We start from the raw sequence: 23,427 nt of genomic DNA, 5'->3' as shown, positions 1-23,427 counted from the left end.
GTGCCTACTAATAAGGAAGTATTTTTGTGTGGTTTATGACTATGCAGGAAAAGCAGATCTCAGCAAGGGCTACTGAAATCCAAAAAGAAAATTGGAGGGGAACCACGCATTTTTGAGATAATTCGGCAACAATTATTCTAAAAAAAAAATAACAGTAAAATTCAAAGCAATGTATAGCGGTTTTTTTTTTTTTTTTTGTTTGTTTTTTTTTTTTTTTTCAAATTAAAGCTTTATTGGAGTAAATGTGATGGAATATTTTAAGCCTGGTAAATAAATAAGAACGATGTATTAGTATATGTAATAGGACTACATGCTGTCCAATTTGGAAATAATTGGATGAGAAAAATTCCGAGGACTGCCAAATTGGACGAGGCCGTAGGCCGAGTGCAATTTGGCAGTCCGAGGAATTTTTTGAATGCAATTATTTCCAAATTGGACAAGCATGTAGTCCTATTACATATTAATTATATTGTGTAGTAGTATAATTTCTCAGGTGATTATAGAGATTCTGTTGATCTGATTGGTCGAGGATTGCGTCATATCCTGCTATAATCACCTCGCGCGAGGTGATTATAGCGGGAGCACTAACTTTCAAAATGGCCGCTTAGCTATTTGTTGACATTTCTGAAAAAGAAGTAAATAGGATGAAAGAAAATGCAATTCCGAAAGGAACTAAAGATGCAGCTAAGTCCGAGGTGATACTTTTCGAAGGCAAGAGATGAACATTTTTGCTTATTGTAATAAAAAAAACCCTTGTAAATTGCATGTTGTCGATCTCGATGACTTAAAATGAAGACAACAAATAAAGTTAAATTCGAGCAAGATTTTCTTTATTAACAGAATGATTTCACAAACAAAACGAGTTTAAGACAGAATTTGGAAGTATGGAAGTAAACAAGATGAATAAATGTCTCTCTAAGTTTTCCGTTTCAGTGACGAGAAAAGAAAACGGTTTTTATAATCTGAAAACTAGTTTGTTGTCGGTTCGAGCGGCTCTCGACCACCATCTTAAGTCACCGCCTCACATATTTTCATCTGCGACAACCGTGTACTTGTTTCGTGAAGCCAACAAATGACTTAATTCCTACCTGAAGCAGCTTATCTCCGAGGGCAATTTGTAAACGTCCGTTAACCGGCGAAGCTATCACGTCAACAAGAAATTGTGCAATAAAATGCTATCGCTAACACTTGTGATCCCGGCTCGAGTTTTACACCAAACAGCCTGGTTCATCTCCATCTATTTTGTTAAACGGGTCGGAGAAACCCAACATTCATTCACAGATGTCAGTGCTTCGTCTCAATGAAGCGGCAGTTAAAGAATACTGACATTCTCTTGGAGGCCGTGTGCAGTTTAACGATTGCGCATGTGATTTCGATTGAGCATCATGTGATCGGCAGACTGCGCGTCTCTGTTTATTGACGCGTGAAGATTTGAAACAAACAAAAAAATCGACATTTTTCGGACGGTACTTGTTTTTCTCTGATAATCACCTGAGTAATTATACTAAAACAATTATTTAAGGGTAAAAAATAATGCTGATTTTGTCAGGAATATATTATTTCAAAATATCTTCGGTATCCAAATTAATAGTTAATTTGGATCGGTACTCAAATTAACAAATAATGCAATGGCTGCTTGAATGGGAAATCTGACTAGCAATATAATTATTCAATAAATGATACAGGCATACTCGGAAAAAGGAAATTCGAGTGCTCCTGTCAGGAGTCGAACCTAAGACCTTCCGATTACTAGTTCGGATGCTCTACCACTGAGCTACAGGAGACTCGTGGGTAGCTTTATTATCTCTGAAAAATGCATGGTTACCCCAAAATTTCTTTTTGGATACCAAGAGCACTTGCTAAGCTCTGCTTCCTCACATAGTTTTAAACCGCTCAAAAAATGTCCCTGTATTATTAGGCACCACCCATAGGAAACCCGAGTTTATCAAGATACGCAGAACGTATGCGCAGTAACCAAAGTAGGCACCATTCTTAAAAGATCCCACTTTCATTTTAGCCAACGTCTACCTTTAATACAATTAAGGTTCACTTACCTCCATCACTATAGTGTTTCCAATCTTTGAAAACATTTGCATCCCTCAAAATATGAGCAGTAAGGGATGCAGCCATTCCGCTAGAAAAGGGTCTCCATACATCTCCTTTAGCCTTTTCGCCATCTGCAAAGTCCGAGACCCCTTTAATGACCATCCATTCAATATTTAGGTCATGTGCGGCTTTGTACAGACCTGCAAACGGTAATAAGACAAGGCGTTCAATAAGAATACGCAAAGAGAAAAATAGAAACGAAGGCAGGGAATTCAAAGGGATTCAAGGTAAACCGTACCCAAATACAATGGAGCGCCTATATAACGAACCCCATGTATAACAAAGAGAATGATGACTTTCAGCCCGACCAAAGTTACAGTACAATGTATCCAATAGAATCTGAGTCTGTAAGGAAACATGTACGTGTTCTATTCTTTCTTCGAAGAAAAACATGCAGACATAGAGGTGATCCTCTGAGGCAAGACAGATTCTTACCTATAACTGGTTGTGCAACACTTCCACAGTGCACAAACCCAAACATGAGCATGGCTTGTTACATGAAGTACAAATTCTCTTTTCGCACGTGACCACAGACCAAACTTACATCGAAGGCCAAATACCCGACGGGTCGTCAGCTTCTATACGCGTCAAATCGGTGCCCACGGTGTGGAACGTTTAAAATAAGGCTCAAATGTACGGAGGTTACCCGGGGCGGTGGTGCCTTGAATTGACTGGCACATTTACCCTTCATACTAGAAATACGTGACTCGCAAAACCTCGCGAAGCTGGGGCTGGTTGGAAAGCCCTCTTTCGTGTTGTAGCATCAAATGAGGAGATTAAAAGGTTTCTGAACATAGCAACTATTTTGATGAGCATGGTCTTTTCGTAGTTCCACAGGCTAGTTTGCGGTTAAAAATCTATTTCTGACGCGATGAAATGTACAACGGGCGTGCAGCGCTGTCGTGTTCGATGAATTTATTTCCCACGGAAAATTATTTTACCGCGGCCACAAAACGTGTAATTTCTTCAATGCAATCTTTCACAAAAAAAGATTTCTAAAAGAAAGGGAAAAGATTCTGGAGAGATATTTCTGTATCCAGTGAATATTGATGAACATTGCAGTTGAAATTTGATCATGCACGCATATTTTTTCCGATGTATGCAAATTTTTTTCAGACGACGCCAGACAGTCTGACGTCATTCAAGTGCGGACACCTTCAAAGATATAAACATATATACGCACATATATATATATATATATATATATATACATATATATCGAATTCGCGCGGCTTAGCTCCGCTCGGGCCGGCTCGGCTCGACAAATTTATTAACCTCGCTTCGCGAGGAATAATGTTACCTAATCAATGTTAAAACCTTTACCTTCAGCTTCCATTTCAAGTGATATTGCGTCACCAAATCGCTTCATCAACCTGTTCTTTTCTTCAAGGCTATTAACTACCCTCGGGCCGCTGAGAACCACACCATCGGAATGAACCTTTACATTCAGTTTTGTTGGATCTTTCAAGGGCGCCTGCCAACCATGAGCTGCATTAAGAGCGATTCGTCCAAGAAGCCTATTTAAAGGAGCACCTACGCCACGTTCTTCTAAACCATCCTCGGTGTCTTTGGTACATGCATAGGCTCTTACTTTCGCTGATAGCACCACGTCCCCCCGTTTGACTTTCTTTAGGCCAGCGCAGGCACCCACGTTAAACACAGCTTTGGGTCTTAACTCTTTGACGGCCTTAGGTACAACAATCTCGGGTCCTTGAACATCGCCACCCATTCTGCATTTCATTACGGCAACTTTTTGCTTCGTTTTATCCCCACGAATATTTCCAAAGTACACATAACCAAGTTCCTTGCGAGGACTCCTAAAAAAACCATCATCCAGCTGTGAAAGGAAAGTATTGAACTCCCAGTCCTTCACTGCCAGTATCAAAAAGTCGACAGGGAGTATAGGTTTCACTATATTTTCCCAATCTTTCGATTCTCCGGGAAGATCCTTGTCTTCTAACAAACGAACGCTATCGCTCAATTCTGGTGGATTACTGGCGCTGTCTTCAGTACCTCCTGACATTGTAAAACACTTACTGCCTGTGAATAGAGAATCATAAATAATCAATCTATCAGACAATTGGTTCATTAACAGTGAGACAGATTACTTGGCCCCATAAATAACAAAAGTTACAAAAACAAACGAATGAAGTAACAAGAGCAGTAAAGGAATACTTCAGGCTAACATTGTCATTTGCATTTGTTATTGGTGTTATATATTTATTTCAAATTTACACTGTTCACAGTCCCCTTATTTTTCCGTAGGATTGTCGAGACTTGTATGCTTCGATGTAGCTGTTGCCATCTGCTTTGTAAAAACAAGCGCGATCTGGGGAGAGTGTCTGAACTACCTAGGGGACCGGGAATGGAGAGGTGGCGGAAAAATTGTTCTCACTCCCTCTCCCCCCACTGTAGTTCAGACTCTCTCCCCAGATAACGCTCCATCGAAGCGTACCAGTATAGACAATCTCACGGAAAATAGGGGGACTGTAAACAGTCTATTTCAAATTTCATTCAAAACTGTCAAAGTATAAGGACTTAAAAAAATTGAAGTCGCAAGGACTGGGGACTCAAAACAGAAACTGTCGGTGTTATTATAAGGGCACTTGGTTTAGTTAAAAAAGGCTTGGAAAAGTACACGGAAAAAAAATCCTAGCTACCTCATCATAGAGAAATTACGAAAGATCTCCCGCTGGGAACGGCCCATATTTTAAGAAAAGTGTTTTCCATCATGTAAAGCAAGTTGTCACCCAGTGGGTCCCAAGGAAACTGGAAGCTTCTTGGTTTCCCTTGAATGTAACAATTTAACGGTAAGGAAAACGACAATAATTATATTTAAATAATAATGAAGGCTCAAGCAACAAATGCACCCATACTAATAAATACTTTAAAGGTCTGTTCATTGATTGTAGCCCGAGGGGTAACGGTTGAAAAATGCAGCAAGAAGGTAGGGGTTCACAAAAGTGTTTGATCCGATTAGGAGAGGGGGGTGCACCACCACCATAACATTATTGTTATTATTTCATTCAATACACTGACAATGCTGTAATACCAAAATAAAACACTTAAGTTGTAACGAAAAGCACTCTTGAATACAGTTTAGTCTTTATGAGATGTGATAATTGTTTGTTATCTTGAAGTATACAGTGTTCATTCTCTGCAAGTTTGGAACCATGACAACACAGAATTTAAAAACTCTGCATGCAAAAAGTTTGAAAGGCAAACATTTTGGTTCACCTTGTATTCATACTTAGTTCTTCAAAACGTGAACTTCAAACTACAAAGCAAATAATCTGAAAAAAGAGCAAGGCTGATTTCACGGTCAGGGAAGTATATTTTCCAATATTTCGAAAGGCACGGCCTTTCTTCTTCAGGGTATGTTTGAGTCATGTTTCAGGGTATGTTTCAGGGTATGTTTCAGGGTATGTTTGGGTATGTTTCAGGGTATGTTTGGTCAGTCTCAAACATACCCTGAAGAAGAAAGGCCGTGCCTTTCGAAATATTGGAAAATATACTTCCCTGACCGTGAAATCAGCCTTGCTCTTTTTTCAGATTATTTGCTTTACAATTTTTTTGCTGATTAGATCCTTCACTACAGGATCCGGTACTTTTATTTTGTCACGGTGGTCCTTGCAAACACAGTTTATCACTGGTTTTTACTGTTCAAACTACAAACTCATGACAGGTGGTATGAGATAGCAATGTTTCAACACCGACAACAAAGTCTATTAGCTCAGCTCATTTAGTGAATTACTTGTGGAGATACAAGATAGTATTATGTATTTATTCCATCAATGTTTTCTTTGTTGGATTATTAAACGAAACAGAAGTTACAAGTTGTAATTTTTGTTCTCATTTGGAAATCACGCTAAATATTTTATAAACTTGGACGTAGAAATATCGAACATGAAAAGAAAACATGCCTGTAAGCAACTGAGCCATAAAATCCGGCGTGACATTGACTGTGTTGGTACAACATAGCGTCTCCTATGAGTAGTATGTGAAATTTAGTCTCATAAACGGTTACTTTCAGGCTTCACAATAATTACTTTCATTGCTTTCTGTGTCACAGAAACATCCTCAAGCTTAATACTTTACCACCATTCTTTTCATACTCTGATTGTTTTTGCATAGAATATATCAAACAGGGTTAATTTGTTGCCCTCTGGAAATGTTTTCTTTTATTATTTGCATAATTATGCCATTTAATTCCGAAAGTCGTGCTACATGCTATTCCGCAAACTCATTCCTCCTTTGCTCTCACCGGTTAGACTCTTATGAATCTCTCACTGGGTTTGAACTGTAATTGTATTGTTTAATTGAACAAAAGCGAAATCAAAGTTTGTTTATACTTGACTGTGTTCGGTAGTCGACGCTGGAAAATTGATGATGAAACTTTCACAGGCACCCAACGAGAACATATAAACAAAATAAGCTTATTTAATTAAAATGTTGTCCCCTCTGTTTCCAGATCGTTTTGTGCCCTTTTTGACACATATTTGTGTAAGTTAAAATACAGATTGATCTGCGCGATGCGTTGACGGAAAATTTAAGTTGCAGAAAGCTTTGGGAAAACGGAAGTTTATTCCTCGAATTTACTAGCGGCTGATGGTTATACGAAAATGCTACCAGAACTTTTAACGTTATATTTGCCTCTTCGATAATAGAATTAGTTTTCCAGTGTTGGAAAATTGTGACCTGACAGTTTACCAACGAAAACTGAGCTGAGAAAATTAAGGCATCCAAACAGATATCCGCTGAACTGAACAAATTAACCGTGAGGGTGGCCGGGAACTTTTCTGTGAGTCAGACCGACACTGAAATCGATTGATATTCAACTGACTCTGCAAGTCGAACATAACCGACAACATTGGTAACTCATACATTTTCGAGTAGCAGATAGAAACCAATGTATTTTTAACAAAACGGGAAATAATCAATTGGTAAATAATCCTTTAGTTTCATTACAACACACGAGCAAAAACTGTCCATCTTTCCGGTCTAAAGATTACGTAAGAAGGTTTATCTTTAGGCGACCGATCAAGCGTTCGGGAATCTAATGTTTGGTTGCATTCGTTTGCCAAAGTTTTGCATGGCATAAGTTCCATTTTTTCCATTTTCTCTGCTTGCCAGCCAGACGAACTTAACTGAGGTCAGCCGAACGATCGATCAAGTGAAGTAACTCATTCAGTTCCATTACCTGAGGTAATTTTGGATATCTCAGTAGGGCTTATAGCCAACCACGGTAATTATATACAATCTGAAATTTATATCCCAGTTCTTTGTAACAGTTATAACTGACATAATAGTTCAGAATTGTTTTAGTTAGGAACATACCTCCGTCGCTGTACCCCTTGCGTGCGAAACCCTTAGTTACAGATGGCGTATGTATTCCTTATTAGCATCAATCAGATTGCAATGAAGCCTATCAAATCTTTCATGACACGTAAACGGAATTACAGTGTACCCAAACGGTCAAATACTAATTGTGAATGACTAAATTGTAAATTTCAGTCGAAATAAAATTATCTGAGATGGCTGTTGTTCCAGAGCGTTCTATAGCCTTTTAACATAAGATGCAACGGTTTAACGTGTTTTGATTCTTCCGCTTAAAATTGTTAGTTCTACTGAGGAAACATTAAGCGGTGGACTGTCGTCAGTTCCCCGAATTCCCAAGTTCCGTTGTTGGCTATGTGCCTAACTGACAACAAAGGGTAGTTTTTCAGCGTTACGTCGGAAATTTTGAGTGAAAGGAGGAATGAGTTTGAGGAATGGCATGTGGCATGACGTGTGGCAAATATGATTTACGAGGTTGACTTAAACACATAAATTAACTGAAGAGCGCGTCCGGTTTTTGCGCCATTTTTATAACTTGAAAGCAGCTTTTTCGATATTGCACTCTAGTCGAATACTGTACACAACTAGACAACAGATCGAGGATTAGAAAATACAAGCCTGCAAAAGAATATGTCTGATCGCTAGTCTGATAGGAAGAAGTGAAGGTGAAGTGATCGATGAATACTGTTTATAGTTTTCGCATATAAGGAACCTAATCAGGAAATTAAATTTCATGTTGACTATTCACCTCGCGACTTCCATGAAGTTGGAACGGAAGTTTGGGCTCGGGTGATGCTCTCTCGCAGAAACTGATTTCTACTTGTTCATCTGATCACAATTTAATCCGGATTTTGCAAGGCCTTCAATGCTTTTCGAACAGATATTCCATCGGCCAAACGAACTACTTGGTGACCCTGCATTTTGACATACAACTCGACAAAAAACTCGTTGTATACTAGTATATATAGTATATATTTCCGGTTAAATATTCACCAGTATTTTATAGGAAATCAATTGAAATAACCAGTAATGTTATTCAACTGAAATTGCCAACAAATGTCATTTTTAGTAAGAAGTCTCGACTCAATGGCCATGACAACAAATAAACTCTAAGAATCCACGTTCACTGGAAGTTATAGTTTTTCACTCGAGCAGAATCATTTTCAAACCGTTACTTTTTGTAAGTGAAATTGGAATATTTCTCGCAGAGAGAATAGAGAAGTTCGTTAAGCGGAGAGTTAACTTGAGAAACTAATAAAACAAATTAGTCAGCCCAATATTTGACGTCACGTATTAAATGAATTAGAAGTTTGTAATCACCCCTTCATAATTCACAATCAACTTCTTGATATCCTTATCAGCTAAAGAGAAGAAGTTTCCACACCGTGGCAAGGTGTAGGTAAACACAATTTCAAAATTGCCTGCCTTCAGGAAACTTGATGAGATCTACAGCGCACGACCAGACAGCGCCCTCACTGAGTATGAATACCGAATTCTAACATTTCTTGATCTTAAATTAACTGAACCAGGTGTCTGGTCCAACAAAATCGAAAGCAATTAATTGAAGAAACGCGACCTTTATCGCGCGATTACGTTTGATAAGTTTTTCGTAACAAAATTTGTACGAGGAACTTTTGGTGAGTTCGAATTATTGAACACACTTGTCTAGCTAGTCTCTCTCGACATTCTGTCCAATCTAGTACAATTCTATTCGCAAATCAAACATAATCAACGAAACACTTAGCTGAAATCACGTCCCGAAGGCGATTGATTCAAGCTGATCTATTTCAACGGAATGGGAAATCGAATCAATATCCTTTCGTTTGGCGTTATGTTGAACGCATGGCCGTTCACGGACAAAATGAAATGCTTCCGCTATAAAGAACAGTTGAGCTATTGTAGTTCAATTAGGAGAACGAAAAACTGGTGTTTACTTGCGTTCGATTGCTAAATTTTTGGTGAGTTCGATATAATTTCGTTGGTTTATCGAATCCACGATCAATGTTCAACAATTTTCGATTGACAAAGACTTAGGTTTTACACAGGCAGTTACAACTTGAACACACTCGGTATAAAAGTTTATAAATGTTACAAAGAACTTACCTTGCTGTACGATTCGTCGAGATTTTCGTAGGTACGTGAACCCCGGTGCTTACATAAAAAAACAAGATGCCTGCTATACTGGCATTATGCGTGATGCTGGGGCTGATTCATTTATTCCAACTGTATGCTTCGCCGATTGATAAAACTATCCTTGCTAATGGAATAGTTTGAGTCACGACGATCGCGTTACGTTGTTTCCCTTGCGTTACGCTACTCAGGGTTTCAAGGGAAATTGCGGGAATTCCATTGCGATAACGTAAGCTTCTCAATGACCTCTTTTCAGTCTCGCGTCGTGGTCAAAGACTGTCAAACAAAGCACGATTCCTTCGCCAGGAATTTGCCAATTTCCACCGTTTTAAATGTTGGGTGCTTCTTAGAAGTTATTCTTTCGATTTGCCGCTTCAAAATGGTGAAATTTCCGTTTGAAAACGGCACACTTGAGTCCAGAACATGTTAACAATATGGGGCCAAATTTAATCTGTTTTTAATAAATAGATCAAATGATGCGTTGACGTCACACAGGTAGGGGTGAGTGGGTCCCCTCCCTCGCGATATAAGCGACAAGAATGGATTTTGATTGGCCTGCTTCTGTTGAAGACAATCAGAACAATACACCCCGAGTAGGAGAGGGGTGAGTTTAATGAATAAATTAATGTACCGATTTGTAGCTTAGAGGAAGAAAAAACAAGATGCCTGCTACACTGGCATTACGCGTGATGCTGGGGCTGATTCATTTATTCCAACTGTATGCTTCGCCGATTGATAAATCTATCCTTGCTAATGGAATAGTTTGAGTCACGACGATCGCGTTACGTTGTTTCCCTTGTATTACGTGACCCAGACTTTCACTGGAAATTTTTGAAATTCCATTACGGTAACATAAGCTTCTCAATGACCTCTTTTCAGTCTCGCGTCGTGGTCTAAGACTGTAAAACAACAAACGATTCCTTCGCCAGGAACTCACCAATTTCCACCGTTTTAAATGTCGGGTGCTTCTTAGAAGTTATTCTTTCGATTCACCGCTTCAAAATGGTAAAATTTCCGTTTGAAAACGGCACACTAGAGTCCAGAACATGTTATAAACAATATGGCGCCACAATTTAACGCAATTTTAATGAAGAAATCAAATGATGCGTTAACGTCACACAGGTAAGGGTGACTGGGTCCCCTCCCTCGCGATATAAGCGACAAAAAAGGATTTTGATTGGCCTTCTTTTGTTGAGGACAATCAGGACAATACATCCTGAGTAGGAGAGGGGATAGTTTAATGAATAAATTAATGTACACATTTGTAGCTACGAGGAAGAAAAAAAAAAAACGGAAAAAAAAAAAAACAAGATGCCTGCTTCACTGGCATTACGCGTGATGCTGGGGCTGATTCATTTTTTCCAACTGTATGCTTCGCCGATTGATAAAACTATCCTTGCTAATGGAATAGTTTGAGTCACGACGATCGCGTTACGTTGTTTTCCTTGTGTTACGCGACTCAGACTTTCACCGGAAATGTGTGGAATTCCATTACGATAACGTAAGCTTCTCAATGACCTCTTTTTAGTCTCGCGTCGTGGTCAAGGACTGTCAAACAAAGCACGATTCCTTCGCCATGAACTCACCAATTTCTACCGTTTTAAATGTCGAGTGCTTCTTAGAAGTTATTCTTTCGATTTGCCGCTTCAAAATGGTGAAATTTCCGTTTGAAAACGGCACACTTGAGTCCAGAACATGTTATAAACAATATGGCCCAAAATTTAATCCGTTTTTAATAAATAGATCAAATGATGCGTTGACGTCACACAGGTAGGGGTGAGTGGGTCCCCTCCCTCGCGATGTAAGCGACAAGAATGGATTTTGATTGGCCTGCTTCTGTTGAAGACAATCAGAACAATACACCCCGAGTAGGAGAGGGGTGAGTTTAATGAATAAATTAATGTACCGATTTGAAGCCACGACGAAGAAAAAGAAATCGTCCCGTTTTTAGACACGGTATGCCCCCTCAGGGCATCCCGCGTAAAAAAAGAAATCGACCCGTTTTAAGACACGGTATGCCCCCTCAGGGCATCCCGCGTAAAAAACGCTCAATGGCAGACGAAGACAATTAACGTTTCGTTAAGTCGTTTAGAGGGTACACAAAGAAATGAAATGAAGTAATCGATACCTGACCCGCTTATTGTTTTGTCTACAGCTAAAACAGATGGTTTGTTTTCCGGTTTTGTTTGGGCTGTTTTGAAGGGTTACGGTGATCAGTGCAAAAATTGTTATTTTGAACAATGTTTCTTTAGGTAAAAAAGAGTAATATAATTAAAAAGATAGTCACTATCCTTTGTAAATAACAACAGTGGAGGTCGCCACGGGTCACAAAAAGGAAAAGATGTAGATGAAACCTTCTACTCGAAAATATGCCAAAGCGCCGGGCAAAATGGAAATTTATCTCATATCAGTGGTATCGAAGCGGCAGGTAAATACAACTCGGATACTACACTGTAGTTATAAGAAACTCACTGGCTTAAACCTGTCATTAACGGTCATTAACCCTAGCTATCGACTGTGAGGTAGAAAATGTCGCTATTTCATGAAGCTTCATTTAAGAACTGAGCAAATTGTCACTCCTCTTTTTAGTGAAAAACGTACTAGTTGCGTGAAGTACAATCATGAAATTTGACGTTACGTTATTGGAAAACATGCCACGGCAATCGGCTTTTACGAATTTTGCCCTGGCATTACTTAGATTAGTTATCACTCACTCTAACTGTGAATAATTTTTTGTATAGAAATACAGAGCAATGAAAAACTGTTTAGAGTATTACATTTTGTATTGTAGCGATAACTTTGTCATTCTCTAGGGAAAATATATTATACAAACTAAATGTATTTCAAATGTGTTAACTAGTACTTGCGTGACCACTGGCGATATCAGTTCGAAGAAAATACACAAAAAAATTTGTTAGCACTTGACTATAAATGTTATACCCAAACTAGATTTCTTACATGTTGCAGTAAAATAACAGATCGTACCTCAAGTATTCCTATTATTGTAAGTTTCGATGTACCAGGACAAGAATTTGCCTCGAAATATTTCCTCATTTTTAAGTGTTCACATGCGAGGAGTTCAACAGTCGGCATGTTGTTGACAGGCTGTGATCTAGAAAACGTGCCTGCTTTGCACAGCTTCACAAACCCAAAAGTGATTTTAACGTCTGTAATTAGCTTTATTATTGAAACAAGTCCTTATTTACTAAGATATATCATAAATACTTGGTTCTAGATGCACCATGTGGCAATGAAAAAAATTGGTTGAGATCTGGACGACCAGACACTTTGACCTTTTCAAATTTGGGGTTCCCTGATCTCACTCCCTAGTTAGACTTATTTTATTTAAGGTATATAAAACAATACAAAACTTATTAGATCATTAGATTTAGTTTTGGAACAAGAATTTTATAATTCTCCGGTAAAAATAACACACAAACAATAATTTATTGAAACATGTCATCTCGTCCTTGCGTGACCACTGGAATTTTTTGAAAAAAATTTGTCAAGAAATTCCATATGTGTTTTATTCCGTCAAAGGCTGGCTTTTAAATTACCCAAGTTGAATTTTTTATAAGTTTCAGCACAAGAATAGAGCTTTTCTTTAGTGTAACTTTCATTGTAAATTTCGATGTACCAGGAAAAGAATTTTGTCCGCAAAGTTTCCATAATTTCAAGTGTCAACAAAAATGCTGAAAATAAGATTCTTCGGACTTTGAAAACTGCATGTAAATAAGAATCCTCCAGCAATATTTTCATAAGACCGTATTCTCAGAAGGATGCCTAACTTAACTTCAAAAGATCGTTTTAATACGCTGAGCCGTCTTCCTTTCCGAGTGATTTGAAAATGCACCAAATCGCGTCAAAATTTAACGCCGGCTGCGACGCGATCACGGCATTTCACATTATGCCGGAATTCTCGAAAACGAAAAATCTTTGGAAAGTTTTATTGTTATTTTCGTAAATAGTTCTCCAAAGGGATTCTTTTGACAAAATATGAGGAAATCCGAAATTTCAGGTTCTCGATATTCCCAGTCAGCCGCTCTTAAACGTGTTTAAGCCTTGGTGTGAATGGGGCATAAGCCTCTTATCAATTCATTTATAAACTGCTTTTTGTGTGGCGTTCGTCTATTACTGGGCACTTTTCAGCTATCTGAACATGTTTCTCCTTGCAACGTCAACATGGAAACATTCTTGAGCCCAAACAGGCACCGATTGCTCCCGGCTAATTTTGTCATCCTATTTGCAACGAGGTCTAAATTGTAATTAAGGATTCCTCGCCACTTCGTATTTTACTTCCACTTTTTGTATTTATGTTGCATGTGTCGCAAATAGATTAAACTTGTCAAATAAGCTTGTCAAACTGGAGTTTTGTAAGAGTTGTGGACGAGCACTAAGTACGCGCGATGTCCTGGGAATGGTGACTTTATAAGCTTCATTTCATGGAGTTTTGACGGATTCACCTTGATGAATTAAAATTCTAGCTAGGCTCCAATTTTATGTGGAATAAAACAAACGAAATTTATTTTTCAAATACGAAACTCCTTCTTTTGCTTAATCTCTAAGCCTTGGAGCCAAGTAAGAATTTTAATATATCTAAATTGACCTATTGCTAAAATTTCTTAATTTACATTAACCTGCAGGACCACCCTTAAAGTATGAAAAACGTTGACTCAGAGGGTGGGGGGGGGGGGGGGGAGACAGGAAGAAAACGCAGATCGAGTGCAGCGAAAAAAGGCAGAAACTGGGCGGAAAACTGCGTTTACCAGAGCAAACGCGGTAAGTAAGCTTCTCTTTGAAGCTTCGTTACCGTATTCTTCCTGTCACGTACGCGAAGAAAAAGGTACGCATTGCGTACATGTGGTTAGTGCTGTGCACGCGCTGCGGACCTGTTTGTTTACGGACACTCACTTACTCACTCTTACATGCCTGACGACATAGTGGGTAGAGCACTAAACAGTGCACTACCCACAACAAAAAATGTATTAAAATGGTATCCGCCCTAACGAAGGGCTAGTGCACGAAATGTCAGCTCCTAAAAATCTCTTTACAGTGGCCAAGTTACTAAATTGATAAAACCAAAAATCTTCGTTTGCACTCCCTCACCGACGCTGCACCACACTTTCTCCAGAATCTAAAGCCCCATCCACACCAACAAAACATGTTTAATTAAACCAGGTTTAACAAAATGAAAATTCGTAACAGAAAGCTCAACCATTGGCTTTGACATAGAATTCAAGTAAACTTTAACTTAATTCTATATTTGTGCTAAGTTTGTAGTCAACAAAAATCCGAAAGCAGCTTTTATGAAAAAAACAATTTTAAACTGTGTTTAACTAAACACAGTTTTAAGAGCGACTGCCTGAGAATATCGGGAACTCGCGGTCAACACTGAAATTTTGGATTTCCTCATATTTTGTCAAAAGAATCCCTTTGGAGAACTATTTACGAAAATAACAATAAAACTTTCCAAAGATTTTTCGTTTTCAAGAATTCCGGCATAATGTGAAATGCCGTGATCGCGTCGCAGGCGGCGTTAAATTTTGATGCGATTTGGTGCATTTTCAAATCGCTCGGAAAGGAAGGCGGCTTAGCGTATTAAAACGATCTTTTGAAGTTAAGTCGGGCATCCTACTGAGAATACGGTCTTATGAAAATATTGCTGGAGGATTCTTATTTACATGCAGTTTTCAAAGTCCGAAGAATCCTATTTTCAGCATTTTTGTTGACACTTGAAATTGTGGAAACTTTGCGGACAAATATCGTGCCCTGGTACATCGAAATTTGTAACAAATATTATACTTTAGGAAAGCTCTATACATGTACTGCAATATATTAAAAAATCCAGCTTGGGTTATTTAAAATCCAAGCGTTGACGGAAGTAAACACATAGGGAATTTTAATATATATTTTTTCAAAAATGGCAGTGGTCACGGAAGGACAAGTTAATAAGTTTAAAATAAATTTATTGTTTATGTTTCATTTCTGGTGGAATAAAACTAATTTGTTATTTGGAAACAAAATCTCATGTATTGATGGGTTTATCCGTATAAAAATTGATTTAATTCCTATTATCGCAAACGAAAAAATGAAACGTTCAGGTGTTATGTCACGCTTTCCTCGGTACGCTGGCGTCAACAACGCGAAGGATACGAAACAAAATCAGTAAATATTTCACATCAAAGTGTATCTGAAACCCCCAACAGACGATATTGTTTCATTAAATAACTAATCGACTTGCGTGAAAAACGCCTTTGGTTGAGAAAAGTTGCGCAAAAGTTGCAGTTTTTGTAAATCCTAGGTTTGTCAAAGATGCATCTCATCCTCACTGTCAATAAAATGTCGTGGCAGGCACTACCGTACTGATTGAGCTGGACAAGCGAAGACGAGAATTCTAAAAGCTGAAGAACAAGGTATCTGTGTTTTCAATTTGCAGGTCCTAGACTATATATCATCAACAGAACTGAGATATCAGAGCCGGTAGAGAAAATCATGCTTTCACTTTAGTGCAAGGCTGGCCTTATCTTCAACAGCTAAACGGCAAAAGTATCTTTGAATGAGCACTTACCGTTCCAATGCCTGCAAAAAAATAGGCATTTAATGAACCATCCCCGTTAATGCGAGCAATAGCCCACCCTTCTCAGTCCGATCCGGATAGAAGAGCACCAGAAAATAACCAAGGTTGTTTGCATATTATGGCCATCACTGTGGGCATAGCTATTTTAAACTTGCTATTTATAAACAATGACGCAAAATGGTTATAAATAGCAATGTGCTTTCTTGGTTTGGAGTGGTTTGCTCGATACTAGAAACTGTATTTCTTCTTCCGCGATGTCATATTTTGCAGTTTCTATATATTTTCGGTTGCATTTATGACTCAGTGCCAATTTCCGTCCTTGATAGACGACGAGTCCGGTTTGCGGTCAAAGTTCGTACTATTACAGCAACCTGCGTTTCTTTGGGTGAATGCCAGAAATATATCTCCAGTCATCCAGGTCCCAACGCCAGGAAAGTGTTTGCTGACGACAAAACTGACAGTGAAATGCAATTAATCCTCGCGCGCGCGTGTTAGTAAAGTTATCGATCATCTGATGTTGTTGATTGGACATATGACGTTACTGACTTTACATTGATGGAATACAAACAGCGGCGATATTTCTGATAAAGCTACGATAATCTTTACATTGATGGAATTTGATATTCTGAAAGGATGAGTCGAATAACAATCTGACCATCTGCCCGCGCCGTCGAGATGTCTACGGTTGGCGGTAGCCTACCACGCAGTCGTTTTTAGGGGACTCGTATTACCTCCTCCCCGAGTCCCCTCAAAACGACTGCGTGGGAGGCTACCGACAACGAAGACCGTAGACATCTAGCTTAGACGTCTAGTTTAGTCGGAAGGGGTCGAGAGATGCCTCAATAAGCCCTAAAAACATCATCATCATCATCATCATAATCATCATCATCATCATCATCATCATACCATCGCCATATCATCATCATCATCATCACCATCATCATCATCATCATCACCGTCTCCATTATCGTCATCTGTGATCATCATGGTGAATCAAATAAAGGCCTTAGAGGTACGGCATGTTGCTTTGCTTTTTTGTGAGCATGAGAAACCTGCAGTTACTATTAAATGACATCTGTAGTGCGGAAATACTTCGGATTATTGTTGAATACCTTTTACGTGCAAGGGTATGTGTGTACTGGAGGCGATTCAAAATTCGTTCAAATTAAAGTAGCCACAGCGAAAGAATGATTGCTGAGACCATTGCGGTTTTTTGACATTATTTTTTTCCTTTTTTTTGTTTAAGTTTTATCAGTCACCTTTCCTTCTAAGACCAGAGTTTGTGTCTCTATACCACATTGTACCCTCCTCTTAGATAAAACAATAGTTTCCCCGCTTCCTCTTCTCTCCGCATTTATAATTACATTCATTGTCCTCTATTCACTAAGATTGTTTGAGGGCCGGTTGGAAAAATCAAGCGCCAGGGATCTAGGGATTATTTTCAGCAAACTTATGTACCTATTAACAAGTTGAATGCGTTGTAACCAGCTTTAAATCAATGTTATTTTCTTAACTAAGGAAGAAAATACTCAAAAAGACTCAGAAAATGCTGTTTAATTAGCTACGATAAAGGTCGTTTGGACAAACGCTACATTGGTTAGTGTTGAACTCCTGCGAAAAAGATGAAAATACCGCAGCGTTTTTTTGATGGAAGTTTCGTCTTCAGTGATCATGAGCAATACCACGTGTAGATGAAACCTTCTACTCGAAAATATGCCAAAGCGCCGGGCAAAATGGAAATTTATCTCATATCAGTGGTATCGAAGCGGCAGGTAAATACAACTCGGATACTACACTGTAGTTATAAGAAACTCACTGGCTTAAACCTGTCATTAACGGTCATTAACCCTAGCTATCGACTGTGAGGTAGAAAATGTCGCTATTTCATGAAGCTTCATTTAAGAACTGAGCAAATTGTCACTCCTCTTTTTAGTGAAAAACGTACTAGTTGCGTGAAGTACAATCATGAAATTTGACGTTACGTTATTGGAAAACATGCCACGGCAATCGGCTTTTACGAATTTTGCCCTGGCATTACTTAGATTAGTTATCACTCACTCTAACTGTGAATAATTTTTTGTATAGAAATACAGAGCAATGAAAAACTGTTTAGAGTATTACATTTTGTATTGTAGCGATAACTTTGTCATTCTCTAGGGAAAATATATTATACAAACTAAATGTATTTCAAATGTGTTAACTAGTACTTGCGTGACCACTGGCGATATCAGTTCGAAGAAAATACACAAAAAAATTTGTTAGCACTTGACTATAAATGTTATACCCAAACTAGATTTCTTACATGTTGCAGTAAAATAACAGATCGTACCTCAAGTATTCCTATTATTGTAAGTTTCGATGTACCAGGACAAGAATTTGCCTCGAAATATTTCCTCATTTTTAAGTGTTCACATGCGAGGAGTTCAACAGTCGGCATGTTGTTGACAGGCTGTGATCTAGAAAACGTGCCTGCTTTGCACAGCCTCACAAACCCAAAAGTGATTTTAACGTCTGTAATTAGCTTTATTATTGAAACAAGTTCTTATTTACTAAGATATATCATAAATACTTGGTTCTAGATGCACCATGTGGCAATGAAAAAAATTGGTTGAGATCTGGACGACCAGACACTTTGACCTTTTCAAATTTGGGGTTCCCTGATCTCACTCCCTAGTTAGACTTATTTTATTTAAGGTATATAAAACAATACAAAACTTATTAGATCATTAGATTTAGTTTTGGAACAAGAATTTTATAATTCTCCGGTAAAAATAACACACAAACAATAATTTATTGAAACATGTCATCTCGTCCTTGCGTGACCACTGGAATTTTTTGAAAAAAATTTGTCAAGAAATTCCATGTGTTTTATTCCGTCAAAGGCTGGCTTTTAAATTACCCAAGTTGAATTTTTTATAAGTTTCAGCACAAGAATAGAGCTTTTCTTTAGTGTAACTTTCATTGTAAATTTCGATGTACCAGGAAAAGAATTTTGTCCGCAAAGTTTCCATAATTTCAAGTGTCAACAAAAATGCTGAAAATAAGATTCTTCGGACTTTGAAAACTGCATGTAAATAAGAATCCTCCAGCAATATTTTCATAAGACCGTATTCTCAGAAGGATGCCTAACTTAACTTCAAAAGATCGTTTTAATACGCTAAGCCGTCTTCCTTTCCGAGTGATTTGAAAATGCACCAAATCGCGTCAAAATTTAACGCCGGCTGCGACGCGATCACGGCATTTCACATTATGCCGGAATTCTCGAAAACGAAAAATCTTTGGAAAGTTTTATTGTTATTTTCGTAAATAGTTCTCCAAAGGGATTCTTTTGACAAAATATGAGGAAATCCGAAATTTCAGGTTCTCGATATTCCCAGTCAGCCGCTCTTAAACGTGTTTAAGCCTTGGTGTGAATGGGGCATAAGCCTCTTATCAATTCATTTATAAACTGCTTTTTGTGTGGCGTTCGTCTATTACTGGGCACTTTTCAGCTATCTGAACATGTTTCTCCTTGCAACGTCAACATGGAAACATTCTTGAGCCCAAACAGGCACCGATTGCTCCCGGCTAATTTTGTCATCCTATTTGCAACGAGGTCTAAATTGTAATTAAGGATTCCTCGCCACTTCGTATTTTACTTCCACTTTTTGTATTTATGTTGCATGTGTCGCAAATAGATTAAACTTGTCAAATAAGCTTGTCAAACTGGAGTTTTGTAAGAGTTGTGGACGAGCACTAAGTACGCGCGATGTCCTGGGAATGGTGACTTTATAAGCTTCATTTCATGGAGTTTTGACGGATTCACCTTGATGAATTAAAATTCTAGCTAGGCTCCAATTTTATGTGGAATAAAACAAACGAAATTTATTTTTCAAATACGAAACTCCTTCTTTTGCTTAATCTCTAAGCCTTGGAGCCAAGTAAGAATTTTAATATATCTAAATTGACCTATTGCTAAAATTTCTTAATTTACATTAACCTGCAGGACCACCCTTAAAGTATGAAAAACGTTGACTCAGAGGGTGGGGGGGGGGGGGGGAGACAGGAAGAAAACGCAGATCGAGTGCAGCGAAAAAAGGCAGAAACTGGGCGGAAAACTGCGTTTACCAGAGCAAACGCGGTAAGTAAGCTTCTCTTTGAAGCTTCGTTACCGTATTCTTCCTGTCACGTACGCGAAGAAAAAGGTACGCATTGCGTACATGTGGTTAGTGCTGTGCACGCGCTGCGGACCTGTTTGTTTACGGACACTCACTTACTCACTCTTACATGCCTGACGACATAGTGGGTAGAGCACTAAACAGTGCACTACCCACAACAAAAAATGTATTAAAATGGTATCCGCCCTGACGAAGGGCTAGTGCACGAAATGTCAGCTCCTAAAAATCTCTTTACAGTGGCCAAGTTACTAAATTGATAAAACCAAAAATTTTCGTTTGCACTCCCTCACCGACGCTGCACCACACTTTCTCCAGAATCTAAAGCCCCATCCACACCAACAAAACATGTTTAATTAAACCAGGTTTAACAAAATGAAAATTCGTAACAGAAAGCTCAACCATTGGCTTTGACATAGAATTCAAGTAAACTTTAACTTAATTCTATATTTGTGCTAAGTTTGTAGTCAACAAAAATCCGAAAGCAGCTTTTATGAAAAAAACAATTTTAAACTGTGTTTAACTAAACACAGTTTTAAGAGCGACTGCCTGAGAATATCGGGAACTCGCGGTCAAAACTGAAATTTTGGATTTCCTCATATTTTGTCAAAAGAATCCCTTTGGAGAACTATTTACGAAAATAACAATAAAACTTTCCAAAGATTTTTCGTTTTCGAGAATTCCGGCATAATGTGAAATGCCGTGATCGCGTCGCAGCCGGCGTTAAATTTTGACGCGATTTGGTGCATTTTCAAATCGCTCGGGAAGGAAGACGGCTTAGCGTATTAAAACGATCTTTTGAAGTTAAGTCGGGCATCCTACTGAGAATACGGTCTTATGAAAATATTGCTGGAGGATTCTTATTTACATGCAGTTTTCAAAGTCCGAAGAATCCTATTTTCAGCATTTTTGTTGACACTTGAAATTGTGGAAACTTTGCGGACAAATATCGTGCCCTGGTACATCGAAATTTGTAACAAATATTATACTTTAGGAAAGCTCTATACATGTACTGCAATATATTAAAAAATCCAGCTTGGGTAATTTAAAATCCAAGCGTTGACGGAAGTAAACACATAGGGAATTTTAATATATATTTTTTCAAAAATGGCAGTGGTCACGGAAGGACAAGTTAATAAGTTTAAAATAAATTTATTGTTTATGTTTCATTTCTGGTGGAATAAAACTAATTTGTTATTTGGAAACAAAATCTCATGTATTGATGGGTTTATCCGTATAAAGATTGATTTAATTCCTATTATCGCAAACGAAAAAATGAAACGTTCAGGTGTTATGTCACGCTTTCCTCGGTACAACGCGAAGGATACGAAACAAAATCAGTAAATATTTCATATCAAAGTGTATCTGAAACCCCCAACAGACGATATTGTTTCATTAAATAACTAATCGACTTGCGTGAAAAACGCCTTTGGTTGAAAAAAGTTGCGCAAAAGTTACAGTTTTTGTAAATCCTAGGTTTGTCAAAGATGCATCTCATCCTCACTGTCAATAAAATGTCGTGGCAGGCACTACCGTACTGATTGAGCTGGACAAGCGAAGACGAGAATTCTAAAAGCTGAAGAACAAGGTATCTGTGTCTTCAATTTGCAGGTCCTAGACTATATATCATAAACAGAACTGAGATATCAGAGCCGGTAGAGAAAATCATGCTTTCACTTTAGTGCAAGGCTGGCCTTATCTTCAACAGCTACACGGTAAAAGTATCTTTGAATGAGCACTTACCGTTCCAATGCCTGCAAAATAGGCATTTAATGAACCATCCCCGTTAATGCGAGCAATAGCCCACCCTTCTCAGTCCGATCCGGATAGAAGAGCACCAGAAAATAACCAAGGTTGTTTGCATATTATGGCCATCACTGTGGGCATAGCTATTTTAAACTTGCTTTTTATAAACAATGACGCAAAATGGTTATAAATAGCAATGTGCTTTCTTGGTTTGGAGTGGTTTGCTCGATACTAGAAACTGTATTTCTTCTTCCGCGATGTCATATTTTGCAGTTTCTATATTTTCGGTTGCATTTATGGCTCAGTGCTCATTTTCGTCCTTGATAGACGACGAGTCTGGTTTGCGGTCAAAGTTCGTACTATTACAGCAACCTGCGTTTCTTTGGGTGAATGCCAGAAATATATCTCCAGTCATCCAGGTCCCAACGCCAGGAAAGTGTTTGCTGACGACAAAACTGACAGTGAAATGCAATTAATCCTCGCGCGCGCGTGTTAGTAAAGTTATCGATCATCTGATGTTGTTGATTGGACATATGACGTTACTGACTTTACATTGATGGAATACAAACAGCGGCGATATTTCTGATAAAGTTACGATAATCTTTACATTGATGGAATTTGATATTCTGAAAGGATGAGTCGAATAACAATCTGACCATCTGCCCGCGCCGTCGAGATGTCTACGGTTGGCGGTAGCCTACCACGCAGTCGTTTTTAGGGGACTCGTATTACCTCCTCCCCGAGTCCCCTCAAAACGACTGCGTGGGAGGCTACCGACAACGAAGACCGTAGACATCTAGTTTAGACGTCTAGTTTAGTCGGAAGAGAAGGGGTCGAGAGATGCCTCAATAAGCCCTAAAAACATCATCATCATCATCATCATCATCATACCATCGCCATATCATCATCATCATCATCATCATCATCATCATCATCATCAACATCATCATCACCATCATCATCATCATCATCATCATCATCACCGTCTCCATTATCGTCATCTGTGATCATCATGGTGAATCAAATAAAGGCCTTAGAGGTACGGCATGTTGCTTTGCTTTTTTGTGAGCATGAGAAACCTGCAGTTACTATTAAATGACATCTGTAGTGCGGAAATACTTCGGATTATTGTTGAATACCTTTTACGTGCAAGGGTATGTGTTTACTGGAGGCGATTCAAAATTCGTTCAAATTAAAGTAGCCACAGCGAAAGAATGATTGCTGAGACCATTGCGGTTTTTTGACATTATTTTTTTCCTTTTTTTTGTTTAAGTTTTATCAGTCACCTTTCCTTCTAAGACCAGAGTTTGTGTCTCTATACCACATTGTACCCTCCTCTTAGATAAAACAATAGTTTCCCCGCTCCGCATTTATAAT

The 23,427-nt window shown here is 38.5% G+C and overlaps 2 protein-coding genes across 2 annotated transcripts in view; both read right to left on the bottom strand.

The window, feature by feature from the left end:
- LOC146469400 (uncharacterized) overlaps positions 1-9,847 on the bottom strand; it is a 152,599-nt gene extending 142,752 nt beyond the window's left edge. Inside the window, exons 1-3 of the mRNA XM_085123416.1 lie at positions 9,547-9,847; positions 3,430-4,146; positions 2,055-2,246 (exon numbers count right to left, since the gene is read on the bottom strand). Of these exons, the coding sequence (XP_084979542.1) occupies positions 2,055-2,246; positions 3,430-4,129 (892 nt within the window). The 5' untranslated portion in view covers positions 4,130-4,146; positions 9,547-9,847. The remainder of the gene's footprint in view (positions 1-2,054; positions 2,247-3,429; positions 4,147-9,546) is intronic.
- Positions 1-23,427, bottom strand: part of LOC146469399 (excitatory amino acid transporter-like) — a 56,200-nt gene that overhangs the window by 20,103 nt on the left and 12,670 nt on the right. The window lies entirely within an intron of this gene.

This window comes from Pavona decussata, unplaced genomic scaffold (genome assembly GCF_977016875.1).
Source record: "Pavona decussata unplaced genomic scaffold, jaPavDecu1.1 SCAFFOLD_124, whole genome shotgun sequence".
NCBI classification, from domain to species: Eukaryota; Metazoa; Cnidaria; class Anthozoa; order Scleractinia; family Agariciidae; genus Pavona; species Pavona decussata.
The sequence above is the reverse complement of the archived record's forward strand: the minus strand, read 5'-3'. Positions and strand labels throughout refer to the sequence as shown.